The 14,175-nt window shown below is 30.8% G+C and overlaps 1 protein-coding gene across 2 annotated transcripts in view; it reads left to right on the plus strand.

Annotated features, from left to right (window-relative positions):
* Tango6 (transport and golgi organization 6) overlaps positions 1–14,175 on the plus strand; it is a 47,296-nt gene extending 33,121 nt beyond the window's left edge. For both annotated transcript variants that reach the window (XM_071177933.2, XM_071177932.2), the window contains exons 16-19: positions 1,326–1,509; positions 2,473–2,627; positions 13,173–13,286; positions 13,935–14,175. In XM_071177933.2, coding sequence (XP_071034034.1) covers positions 1,326–1,509; positions 2,473–2,627; positions 13,173–13,286; positions 13,935–14,111 — 630 coding nt within the window. In that variant the 3' untranslated portion in view covers positions 14,112–14,175. The remainder of the gene's footprint in view (positions 1–1,325; positions 1,510–2,472; positions 2,628–13,172; positions 13,287–13,934) is intronic.

Consider the following 14,175-nt stretch of genomic DNA (forward strand, 5'->3'; position numbering starts at 1 on the left):
AAAAGAAAGAACAAAAGTAGCTTTAAACAAAGTAGACAAGACAATTGATGTATTTTATTTATATTCGCCACAGATCATAAAGTTAAAATTCTATCCGCAGGCCAGATAAAACCTACCGCAGGGCCTCAGTTGGCCCGCTGGCCGTAATTTGCCCATCTCTGCCCTACATGGTAGGCTGAAAAGTATAATTATTACAATTGTTAGTTTTTTTTTCCTTTAAAAAAAAAAACAAAAAAAAAAGTTTCATTTTACGTCGAAAAAAAAAACTTTTTCGTTTCACATATTTTACGTCGATGAAATTTTTTTCCCCTCTCCATTACGTGAAAATAAATCAGGGTTGCCACTCAACAGGGAAAACCTCGAAAATACAGGGAATTTAAAAGTCACCTAAAATAACAGGGAAAATGCCGGGAATTTTGATTTTTCCTTTATAAACTGGGAAAATACAGAAAATTTTGTTTCTTATTTTTGTTTTTTAAAAAATGGTGACCACTCAAAGCGTAATCTATGGGATATTTAACCGCGATATATCAGCTATACTAAACTATTTCATTTACTGTAGCATTAAAGTATGTTCAGCTGCTTTTCCAGCAATTAAAACTAATAAATATAGTTAGGCAAGTATAGCTCACACAAGAGCACAGTAATTGTTGTTTCCTCTTAATATTTTGTGTATAATATGTACAGGAAAAACTCAGAGAATTTTTTTCCAGATTTTAGTGGCAACTCTGTAAATGCATTCCTCTGTGCACTATTTCATAATGCACAGAGGCTTATGAAATCACAGAGGCTTAAAAAACTTCCCATTATCCAGATGTATAGCCGTTTATTTTTTTTTCTTCTCCATGTGGCAAAAATAGTCCTTGACTTTTTTTGGAGGAGTGAAATCCGTAAATAATAAATACAATTATAGTATAAATCCAGAGATCAATTTTATAAAAAGAAAAAAAAAACTTGCATTTATACAACATTATGAAATTATTTTTACATTATGAATTAAAAGTCATGGATTTTGACTTAGATCGAAATTTGTTATGAAGGTCATGATAGTAAAAATTCATGGAAATTCCCATTTTATCATGGATTTTTGGCTATTGGAGCCCTTAGTAATGTCGCATGGTTTTAAAATCTTGCATCGCAATTTGTATGCACATGCAGGGCCTGATCTAGACCACATCAATTTAATGCTATAAATTAGTCACAAATCCAGTTAGCCTTAAATTTTATTTTTTGTTTAAAAAATTTTGATTTTTAATTTTTTTCAATGAGCAAATAATTTTTTTCTTCTTCTCAATTTTAACTAATCAATATTAATTTTATTTTAGGAGAATCTTCAAGATCAAGACTCTTATGTATATTTGCCCGCTATTCAAGGCATTTCCTTCCTTGCCGATGTTGATGCCGAGTCAGTACTGCCAACTGTTTTAAACGTGTATCAAAATACTGAAGAAAAGTGTGATGTCATATTAAAGATGGGAGAAGTTCTGTTAAAAATATGTAGACTTTTAGGTATGTAAAAATGTTTTCTTAAAACAATCTGAGGTTTTAGCTATTTAACACTCTTATTTCCTCATGTAATAATCATTGCTATAGAAACATTAATTTTTAAATGAATATTTTGTAAAATATAGACTCACTCTAGAGTATAAAAAGTACTTTGAAGGTACTATTATAACATTAATGGCAGTTTTTAGAATTTGCATAATTCAATGATTTGGCGAGATTGTAAAGTTAGTCGCCCTGTCATTAAATTGCAATAAAACAATAACTGAATCTTTTTTGCAATTTTTGGCAATAATTAAAGGAAAACATAATATTAAAGTGTCTGTTCAAAGGAACATGAAGAAACGTTCATAATAAGGAATGACAACTACCGGAATAGGATGACATTTCCCAGGCATTTGTTCCTATGCAATTCTTAATCCTTATGATGTGCTCTACCTCTTCTAGAAATTTATAGCAAAGTTTACCAGACACCCGAAATATGTATATATAAATATGAATCAAAATTGACATATAATTATAATTACACATTTATTTGAGAATGACACAATTGGTGCTTAATAACTTAGTAAAATATTAGTCATATTTTTTTTTTCAAATTTATAGAGTAGTATGCAAGAATTTGTTCATTCTATCACAGGTTTAAAGTTAAATTCATGTTTTTATTTTATTTTCGAACTTACCATTAATGATCAATTGTATAGCTCAGCTTGGATACTTCAGGATAATGGAAAAAAATTTAAAGATACTCTCTAATTAACATAATATTGAACGAGAGGTCTTTTGTCAAATACACATGAGTTACACAACCCTGATATATCATACTCATCTTTGTTTCTACTGATTTTTCTTCTTAAAACCCCAGTAGATTTCATAGTCTTCATCACTAATATTATTTAGTTTTAATTAGAAGATTCAGGCCACTGTGCTATTCAGTGCAATGTAATGCTTTTAAATGTTTTGTTTTAGGTAATGTAATTTATAAATATCGTGACCCACTGCTACACGCGTGTCTGATCGGAACTAAACACTCGGATCCACAAATACGCTCGTCGAGTCTTTCAAATCTCGGAGAAGCTTGCATGTATTTGAAATTCAACATCAGTGGTCATTGGTTGCAAGAGGTGAGTGTCACACTGTCTTTCATGTATAGGCTCTTTCACTGAAATGTTTTTTTAATGCAATATAAATTGGGATGCATGCAGTATTGTCTTCTCAAAGTCAGATAACAACTGAATTATATGTACCAAGACTGGAACAATCCTTTTTGCAAGTGACCCTCTTGGCAGAATCGCAGCGACATTGTCGCAGAACTTTACAGAGTTCTTGCAGAAAGATTTTTCTTTTGGGAAGCAAAAAATTTTGGTTTGCTTTTCAGCAGAAAGTTTAACGTAAAATTTGAATCGTGCATTCAAATAATCAGTTTTTGAAGTTCTGAATTTTTGCAGTTATCGTAAATCCATTTCGATTGTATTTTATTGACACTAATTTTAACACGACTTATAGATAGATTCAGGAGATATGGGAAATTCAAATTGCGCATTTGATTATTTACTTTTTAAGGCAATAATTTTATAGATTTTTTTGGCAGTTATTGCTTTTGATTTCCACATAGTTTCTAAAACCCGATATTTCGTATGCGATATTATTTATTACAACAATCACATCTAGAAATGAAACATTGAATTTGCGTAACACCTTTCTGAAGAGTCCGATTCGCGTGATTTCGTCGTTGATTGTTTTTTTGTTAATTACTGCTACTGATTTCATATTTAATTATTTTTTTTAATGTGATGATTGGCGTAATAAAGGAAATAATTAGTGTGTTGTCGTCCCCCAACAAAATACGAAAATATCGCCCATAATATTAAAATAAAAAAAATGTTACATATTCAATGAAAAAAATGTTTTTTTTTTTAACCTTTAATTAGTAACATACATCTTTGTTATTGAAAGTAAATTGCAGAAAGATATTAGTGCAAAAGAGTTTTGTCGCAGAAAAACCAAAAAAATTCTGCCTCTGGGCAAGTGGCAAAAAGCAATAGCTTTTGTCTATGTTGTGATAGTTTCTGTCTTAATATCAGGCATGTGATTCTTCCTCTAATTTGCGAATTTCAAGACCATTAAATTCCGCAAATCAATAATTTATATTCGGATGAAATTTTCTCGGAGACCCGCTAATCTAAAATTCCTTATTTACACAAAATCTGGTTAATAAAACATTTATACTGCCCTTACCAGCGCTCTCTTTTTTTCTAAGTTATCTTTCATGCGCGATAACTGTTTTTTTTTTTTTTTTTTAAATGAATAAAATTAAACTTAGCTTTGACTAAACGAGACTGGAAGAAAAATCCATAATAACTTCTGCTAGAATAATGAACTACTAAGGCAAACACAAAAGTATAAAATTTATAAATTAAAAAGTAACCCTTATTTCAATAAGTGGCGAATTTCGATTTATGACAGAAAAATTATTTAATCAATAGGGTATATTTGCCTACTATTAGATTGAAATTTAAATATGATATTTTGACATGTGGTTTTTTAAATCCAATTTTTTTTAATTTTAATATGTTTAAAAACTTGAAATTCGAGTCACATTTGTGTTACTACTTTTTGATGTGCTCGATTTTTGCTAAATCCACATGGTGTTTGGTGCGGAGTTTTTTTCTTAAATATTGCTCTTGGTTTTCCCATCACTTTTTAAAATCCTGATATTATTAAGATACGGGAAGTTTAAATAACGCACTTGAATATTCCCTATTTGACACAATTGTATCCCCCCTTTTTTTTCCAGCTGTTATTACTAATGATTTCCACATATTTTTTTTAAATTTTGATATTTTTATTATGATATTCATTACAACATGTGAATCTTGAAACATATTTTTAATTTTAATAATTTATTGAGATTTTGTTGTAAAATGCCTGTGCTTTTATCATCTATCTTTTTTCAGCTATTGCCACAGATTTCACAAATTTTAAAATCTTTTTTTTTTAAATAGTTATATTCTTTTATGTATTTAAGAGAAATTTTTCTTTCCTTTCTCTTAAAATTTAATAAATGTTAATGTGCACAAAAATGAGTTTCTTTTCTATCTTCTATGTACAGAGAAAAAAAAAACATATTGTAAGAGAATTTCTTTTTTCAGCAATCACATGTCTGTAATATTTATTTAGTAATTGCCTCCAGTAACTAGGAGTCTACATCACTGCCTTTTTTTTTATTTATGTTTTTTTAAATTTTGTGTAATGTTCTAGTTTTCTTTAGCTGATGTTGCATAGATTCTGAGGCTGTTACAAATTTAAAATATCTGCACATAAATCTTTTAAAAAAAAAATATGGTAAATGGGGAGCATAATAGAAAACAATGATACTTCAATAACTCAAAATTTAAATAATATTAATTTCTAATTTTTATATAATCTTCTAGTTTTCCTTAGCTGAAATTGAGGCTGTTTAAAATATCTATGTATAAATAGGTCTAAAAATATTGGTAAATGAGAAAATGCCTTTATTTGTCTTTGAAGTTGCTCTTGTTGGCTACTATACTCATTTGATTTCCTGCTGGAATGAGTCTGAGATTTTTTTTGTTTGGAATCAATCCAATACACAAATGTCACACATTTTTAATGAGTGCAACATGAAACAGGTGTCTCAACCAATTCTTTGTAAATGACCTGTCACTGCCGTGCTAATTCCGCTTCTAATCTCGATGATCTTGTGTGACGGTCACACATTTACAATCGATCTCTTATTTTACTCAGTTCTTTATGCTTGATCATTGTTGCCACAGGTGACTAAAATGCAACTATTTTCAACCTGGGGCAACTATGGCTACTTTTTTTGCCTGAAAAGGCTATAAAAGCAACTATTTTCAGGAAAAGGAAACTTTTCTCTACTCCTAGCAATTTTTTTTTTAGCATAAATTGGGTTGACAACCTGCAGCCCACGGTAGCTTCTGAACATAATGATTTTTTTTCTTCTTCTAAAAATAAAAAAAATTGAATTGCAAATATCTATGTATAAATAGGTCTAAAAATATTGGTAAATGAGAAAATGCTGTTATTTATCTTTGAAGTTGCACTTGTTGGCTACTATACTTTTTTGGTTTCCTGCTGGAATGAGTCTGAGATTTTTTTTGTTTGGAATCAATCCAATAAACAAATGTCACACATTTTTAATGAGTGCAACATGAAACAGGTGTCTCAACCAATTCTTTGTAAATGACCTGTCACTGCCGTGCTAATTCCGCTTCTAATCTCGATGATCTTGTGTGACGGTCACACATTTACAATCGATCTCTTATTTTACTCAGTTCTTTATGCTTGATCATTGTTGCCACAGGTGACTAAAATGCAACTATTTTCAACCTGGGGCAACTATGGCTACTTTTTTTGCCTGAAAAGGCTATAAAAGCAACTATTTTCAGGAAAAGGAAACTTTTCTCTACTCCTAGCAATTTTTTTTTTAGCATAAATTGGGTTGACAACCTGCAGCCCACGGTAGCTTCTGAACATAATGATTTTTTTTCTTCTTCTAAAAATAAAAAAAATTGAATTGCAAATATCTATGTATAAATAGGTCTAAAAATATTGGTAAATGAGAAAATGCTGTTATTTATCTTTGAAGTTGCACTTGTTGGCTACTATACTTTTTTGGTTTCCTGCTGGAATGAGTCTGAGATTTTTTTTGTTTGGAATCAATCCAATAAACAAATGTCACACATTTTTAATGAGTGCAACATGAAACAGGTGTCTCAACCAATTCTTTGTAAATGACCTGTCACTGCCGTGCTAATTCCGCTTCTAATCTCGATGATCTTGTGTGACGGTCACACATTTACAATCGATCTCTTATTTTACTCAGTTCTTTATGCTTGATCATTGTTGCCACAGGTGACTAAAATGCAACTATTTTCAACCTGGGGCAACTATGGCTACTTTTTTTGCCTGAAAAGGCTATAAAAGCAACTATTTTCAGGAAAAGGAAACTTTTCTCTACTCCTAGCAATTTTTTTTTTAGCATAAATTGGGTTGACAACCTGCAGCCCACGGTAGCTTCTGAACATAATGATTTTTTTTCTTCTTCTAAAAATAAAAAAAATTGAATTGCAAATATCTATGTATAAATAGGTCTAAAAATATTGGTAAATGAGAAAATGCTGTTATTTATCTTTGAAGTTGCACTTGTTGGCTACTATACTTTTTTGGTTTCCTGCTGGAATGAGTCTGAGATTTTTTTTGTTTGGAATCAATCCAATAAACAAATGTCACACATTTTTAATGAGTGCAACATGAAACAGGTGTCTCAACCAATTCTTTGTAAATGACCTGTCACTGCCGTGCTAATTCCGCTTCTAATCTCGATGATCTTGTGTGACGGTCACACATTTACAATCGATCTCTTATTTTACTCAGTTCTTTATGCTTGATCATTGTTGCCACAGGTGACTAAAATGCAACTATTTTCAACCTGGGGCAACTATGGCTACTTTTTTTGCCTGAAAAGGCTATAAAAGCAACTATTTTCAGGAAAAGGAAACTTTTCTCTACTCCTAGCAATTTTTTTTTAGCATAAATTGGGTTGACAACCTGCAGCCCACGGTAGCTTCTGAACATAATGATTTTTTTTCTTCTTCTAAAAATAAAAAAAATTGAATTGCAAATATCTATGTATAAATAGGTCTAAAAATATTGGTAAATGAGAAAATGCTGTTATTTATCTTTGAAGTTGCACTTGTTGGCTACTATACTTTTTTGGTTTCCTGCTGGAATGAGTCTGAGATTTTTTTTGTTTGGAATCAATCCAATAAACAAATGTCACACATTTTTAATGAGTGCAACATGAAACAGGTGTCTCAACCAATTCTTTGTAAATGACCTGTCACTGCCGTGCTAATTCCGCTTCTAATCTCGATGATCTTGTGTGACGGTCACACATTTACAATCGATCTCTTATTTTACTCAGTTCTTTATGCTTGATCATTGTTGCCACAGGTGACTAAAATGCAACTATTTTCAACCTGGGGCAACTATGGCTACTTTTTTTGCCTGAAAAGGCTATAAAAGCAACTATTTTCAGGAAAAGGAAACTTTTCTCTACTCCTAGCAATTTTTTTTTTAGCATAAATTGGGTTGACAACCTGCAGCCCACGGTAGCTTCTGAACATAATGATTTTTTTTCTTCTTCTAAAAATAAAAAAAATTGAATTGCAAATATCTATGTATAAATAGGTCTAAAAATATTGGTAAATGAGAAAATGCTGTTATTTATCTTTGAAGTTGCACTTGTTGGCTACTATACTTTTTTGGTTTCCTGCTGGAATGAGTCTGAGATTTTTTTTGTTTGGAATCAATCCAATAAACAAATGTCACACATTTTTAATGAGTGCAACATGAAACAGGTGTCTCAACCAATTCTTTGTAAATGACCTGTCACTGCCGTGCTAATTCCGCTTCTAATCTCGATGATCTTGTGTGACGGTCACACATTTACAATCGATCTCTTATTTTACTCAGTTCTTTATGCTTGATCATTGTTGCCACAGGTGACTAAAATGCAACTATTTTCAACCTGGGGCAACTATGGCTACTTTTTTTGCCTGAAAAGGCTATAAAAGCAACTATTTTCAGGAAAAGGAAACTTTTCTCTACTCCTAGCAATTTTTTTTTTAGCATAAATTGGGTTGACAACCTGCAGCCCACGGTAGCTTCTGAACATAATGATTTTTTTTCTTCTTCTAAAAATAAAAAAAATTGAATTGCAAATATCTATGTATAAATAGGTCTAAAAATATTGGTAAATGAGAAAATGCTGTTATTTATCTTTGAAGTTGCACTTGTTGGCTACTATACTTTTTTGGTTTCCTGCTGGAATGAGTCTGAGATTTTTTTTGTTTGGAATCAATCCAATAAACAAATGTCACACATTTTTAATGAGTGCAACATGAAACAGGTGTCTCAACCAATTCTTTGTAAATGACCTGTCACTGCCGTGCTAATTCCGCTTCTAATCTCGATGATCTTGTGTGACGGTCACACATTTACAATCGATCTCTTATTTTACTCAGTTCTTTATGCTTGATCATTGTTGCCACAGGTGACTAAAATGCAACTATTTTCAACCTGGGGCAACTATGGCTACTTTTTTTGCCTGAAAAGGCTATAAAAGCAACTATTTTCAGGAAAAGGAAACTTTTCTCTACTCCTAGCAATTTTTTTTTTAGCATAAATTGGGTTGACAACCTGCAGCCCACGGTAGCTTCTGAACATAATGATTTTGTTTCTTCTTCTAAAAATAAAAAAAATTGAATTGCAAATATCTATGTATAAATAGGTCTAAAAATATTGGTAAATGAGAAAATGCTGTTATTTATCTTTGAAGTTGCACTTGTTGGCTACTATACTTTTTTGGTTTCCTGCTGGAATGAGTCTGAGATTTTTTTTGTTTGGAATCAATCCAATAAACAAATGTCACACATTTTTAATGAGTGCAACATGAAACAGGTGTCTCAACCAATTCTTTGTAAATGACCTGTCACTGCCGTGCTAATTCCGCTTCTAATCTCGATGATCTTGTGTGACGGTCACACATTTACAATCGATCTCTTATTTTACTCAGTTCTTTATGCTTGATCATTGTTGCCACAGGTGACTAAAATGCAACTATTTTCAACCTGGGGCAACTATGGCTACTTTTTTTGCCTGAAAAGGCTATAAAAGCAACTATTTTCAGGAAAAGGAAACTTTTCTCTACTCCTAGCAATTTTTTTTTTTTAGCATAAATTGGGTTGACAACCTGCAGCCCACGGTAGCTTCTGAACATAATGATTTTTTTTCTTCTTCTAAAAATAAAAAAAATTGAATTGCAAATATCTATGTATAAATAGGTCTAAAAATATTGGTAAATGAGAAAATGCTGTTATTTATCTTTGAAGTTGCACTTGTTGGCTACTATACTTTTTTGGTTTCCTGCTGGAATGAGTCTGAGATTTTTTTTGTTTGGAATCAATCCAATAAACAAATGTCACACATTTTTAATGAGTGCAACATGAAACAGGTGTCTCAACCAATTCTTTGTAAATGACCTGTCACTGCCGTGCTAATTCCGCTTCTAATCTCGATGATCTTGTGTGACGGTCACACATTTACAATCGATCTCTTATTTTACTCAGTTCTTTATGCTTGATCATTGTTGCCACAGGTGACTAAAATGCAACTATTTTCAACCTGGGGCAACTATGGCTACTTTTTTTGCCTGAAAAGGCTATAAAAGCAACTATTTTCAGGAAAAGGAAACTTTTCTCTACTCCTAGCAATTTTTTTTTTAGCATAAATTGGGTTGACAACCTGCAGCCCACGGTAGCTTCTGAACATAATGATTTTTTTTCTTCTTCTAAAAATAAAAAAAATTGAATTGCAAATATCTATGTATAAATAGGTCTAAAAATATTGGTAAATGAGAAAATGCTGTTATTTATCTTTGAAGTTGCACTTCTTGGCTACTATACTTTTTTGGTTTCCTGCTGGAATGAGTCTGAGATTTTTTTTGTTTGGAATCAATCCAATAAACAAATGTCACACATTTTTAATGAGTGCAACATGAAACAGGTGTCTCAACCAATTCTTTGTAAATGACCTGTCACTGCCGTGCTAATTCCGCTTCTAATCTCGATGATCTTGTGTGACGGTCACACATTTACAATCGATCTCTTATTTTACTCAGTTCTTTATGCTTGATCATTGTTGCCACAGGTGACTAAAATGCAACTATTTTCAACCTGGGGCAACTATGGCTACTTTTTTTGCCTGAAAAGGCTATAAAAGCAACTATTTTCAGGAAAAGGAAACTTTTCTCTACTCCTAGCAATTTTTTTTTTAGCATAAATTGGGTTGACAACCTGCAGCCCACGGTAGCTTCTGAACATAATGATTTTTTTTCTTCTTCTAAAAATAAAAAAAATTGAATTGCAAATATCTATGTATAAATAGGTCTAAAAATATTGGTAAATGAGAAAATGCTGTTATTTATCTTTGAAGTTGCACTTGTTGGCTACTATACTTTTTTGGTTTCCTGCTGGAATGAGTCTGAGATTTTTTTTGTTTGGAATCAATCCAATAAACAAATGTCACACATTTTTAATGAGTGCAACATGAAACAGGTGTCTCAACCAATTCTTTGTAAATGACCTGTCACTGCCGTGCTAATTCCGCTTCTAATCTCGATGATCTTGTGTGACGGTCACACATTTACAATCGATCTCTTATTTTACTCAGTTCTTTATGCTTGATCATTGTTGCCACAGGTGACTAAAATGCAACTATTTTCAACCTGGGGCAACTATGGCTACTTTTTTTGCCTGAAAAGGCTATAAAAGCAACTATTTTCAGGAAAAGGAAACTTTTCTCTACTCCTAGCAATTTTTTTTTTAGCATAAATTGGGTTGACAACCTGCAGCCCACGGTAGCTTCTGAACATAATGATTTTTTTTCTTCTTCTAAAAATAAAAAAAATTGAATTGCAAATATCTATGTATAAATAGGTCTAAAAATATTGGTAAATGAGAAAATGCTGTTATTTATCTTTGAAGTTGCACTTGTTGGCTACTATACTTTTTTGGTTTCCTGCTGGAATGAGTCTGAGATTTTTTTTGTTTGGAATCAATCCAATAAACAAATGTCACACATTTTTAATGAGTGCAACATGAAACAGGTGTCTCAACCAATTCTTTGTAAATGACCTGTCACTGCCGTGCTAATTCCGCTTCTAATCTCGATGATCTTGTGTGACGGTCACACATTTACAATCGATCTCTTATTTTACTCAGTTCTTTATGCGTGATCATTGTTGCCACAGGTGACTGAAATGCGACTAGTTGCAACTATTTTCAGGAAAAGGAGACTTTTCTCTACTCCTAGCAATGTTTTTTAAAGCATAAATTGGGTTGACAACCTGCAGCCCGCGGTAGCTTCTGAACATAATGATTTTTTTTCCTTCTAAAAATAAAAAATATTGAATTGCAAATTTGAGTCATCACTTTTTAATGCACTCAACTTGCACAGATTCCTTTGTGAGTCTATTTTGTTTCTCAATCGCCTTTTCAACAGTTATTGCTACGAAACTCTGCGTGATTTTAAAGAACCCAATTTTTAATATACTCCATTTATGATTGATCTATTAGTGCTTATTGCTATTTCATCCATTTGTGATCTTGCAACAGCATTGGTCACACACATTTGACATAATTATTTTATTCATTATTGAAATGTTTTCAAGGTTTAAAGATTATTTTCAAAAGGCATACATTTTTTATGTTAAAAAAATGAAGAAAAAACAAAACCATTTTGACAAAAATATTTAAAATTCATTTACAATATTTTATGGTTTGTTATTTATTACCTTTAATACTGTGTTAATTATGTTTGAAAGCATATTGTTTAACAACATTTTGTTAAACTTAAAAATTCATTATCATAAAATAAATAATAAAAGGTAAAGTATTTTACACTTTAATTATTATTAAACCATAAGTCTTAAAACATGATTTTACTATTTTATATGCAGACCATCTGTCATTTTTATTCCTTTTCGTAATTTTTTTTCCAAATATTTTGTTTTAAATGTTTCAGATTAAAATTTGTAATGATTTAATAATTAAAAAAAAAAAAACATTTACTTTATATATTGCTAATTTTACAAAATTTATTAATGCTAATGTTATAAATTGTAATGCTGCTAACTAATGATATCAATATACAGTACAGAACCCGTTATCCGGAAATCAGAAAACCGGAACGAAATTCGATAAATTTTCCCGCCATTTTTTAAACAAAATTTTTTTTCCTTATAAGATTTTAGGATTTTTCTTTCTTTTTTGAAAGATGTTCACCTTACCATCATTTTGGAAATAATCATTAGTGTATTACTTCATCGTTTTTTCTTCTTTTCAAGATTATTTCCTAAAAAAAATTTTTTTTTAGTTGGGTTTAACAATAAAAAAACGGCTTTTTGTAGCGATTCAGAAAACCGGAAAAATCAGTTATCCGGAATAGTGATGGTCCCGATCGTTCCGGATAATCGGTTCCCTACTGTAATTAGTGAGCAGTGTTACAATATATGCATATCATCAAGGAGGTAAATTACTCTTTTGCATTCATTTCGAGAATAAATATCATTTAAAAGTTGAATGCTTATTTGCTTGTTAAGTGGAGTTTAAATTCAGCTACAATTCTTTTTATCTTTTTTTTTTATCATGTTAGCTTATTTATGAAACAAAAGTGGATATTTTTGAATAATTTACAGTAACCGTGAATTGATAAAAAGGTTTCTATGAATTAAACCTTTGAATGGTTTAGTTACTTTTAATTTGGGACAAGTCTTATTTATTTTTGCACTTTAACCCTTATATGCCGCCTTTTTTTATTATTCATTTAAATGTGATTAAACTGGTGTAATTTTTGGAACATACATTCTCTTATTTAAATGAGCTCATTAATTTTCACTTCTTTTTTTAGTTCAAAGTTTGACAATGGTATATAATAAATAACAGCAAGTATAAAATGGCTCTAATAAGACAAGTTATAGTAGTTAATCACTGTTCGGTTTCTTAAAATTTTATTTTGTATTTTTGCTATTTGAGTGTCTAATTTTCTTTTATTTCGAGTAGATACTAGTCTGTGTGCTGTCTTTCTTAAAAACGGATAAAGATTTGGAAGTACGTCGCTGTGCTGTGATGGTCATTACTTTGCTTGTTAGAGGAATTGGAAAAGATATGCTACAGGTACAAAAATTAAAATGGAAGTTAATTTATAAAAATGCCTGTTAGAGTATCTGATTTTTTTCAAGTTTGATAGTTAAAAAAAAAAAAGTTGTTATTTACAAATAAAGAAACAGTAAATAATCAAGTGAATTTTAACTGGTGACGTCGCAGACTGGTCAACATTTGGTAATTTTACTGTTAAAGGGGAGAAAGATGTTTATATTTTAGATTGCTTTGATTTATTTGTATTTAAACATGTCTTCAAAATAAAATGCTATCTCATGTGCAATATCTCTCAGCTTCCAGTTAATCTCTTGTTAAAACAGAGAAATGTGCCACAGTAAATAAATTACAATTAATGTTCCAGTTTGGGAACATAAGTTTATTAAGCAATTAAAAAAAATTAAATTCTTTAAAATTTTTGATATGGTTTAACTTTTAAACATACCTAATAACAAATGAATTTAGATTTTGGCTTTTAATTTGCCAAGAACCCATAGTAAAAATTATAAGCATTTGATTTATCACATTTTACTATATCTTATTATCCTAGATACTTGTAATGCAGTATTTTTGAAGCAATTCTATTTGTGTTGTTAAAAATAATGAATATTATATTTGACAACCATGTCTTGCTCTTAAGAATCTTGCCTTCACTCTTTTGTTTAGATTCTTGAAAATGAAATCCACACCATCTATTCTCAGTTGAAACTTGTCAAAGATACAGAAAGTGATGAAGTTCTGTGTATACATTCACAACTTGCATTGGAAGAAATCAGTTTCATTATGAAAGATCTCTTGTGTACCCCAGTTCCTCTCACCAAAGAAATACGGATACTACCCTAGTTCTTTTTAATGTTTTTATAATTTTTGTAAATATGTATTTTAATAAATTTATTATGAAATGTAA

The sequence above is a fragment of the Parasteatoda tepidariorum genome, chromosome 2 (genome assembly GCF_982258835.1).
Source record: "Parasteatoda tepidariorum strain Cologne lab strain chromosome 2, Ptep-v5.0, whole genome shotgun sequence".
NCBI classification, from domain to species: Eukaryota; Metazoa; Arthropoda; class Arachnida; order Araneae; family Theridiidae; genus Parasteatoda; species Parasteatoda tepidariorum.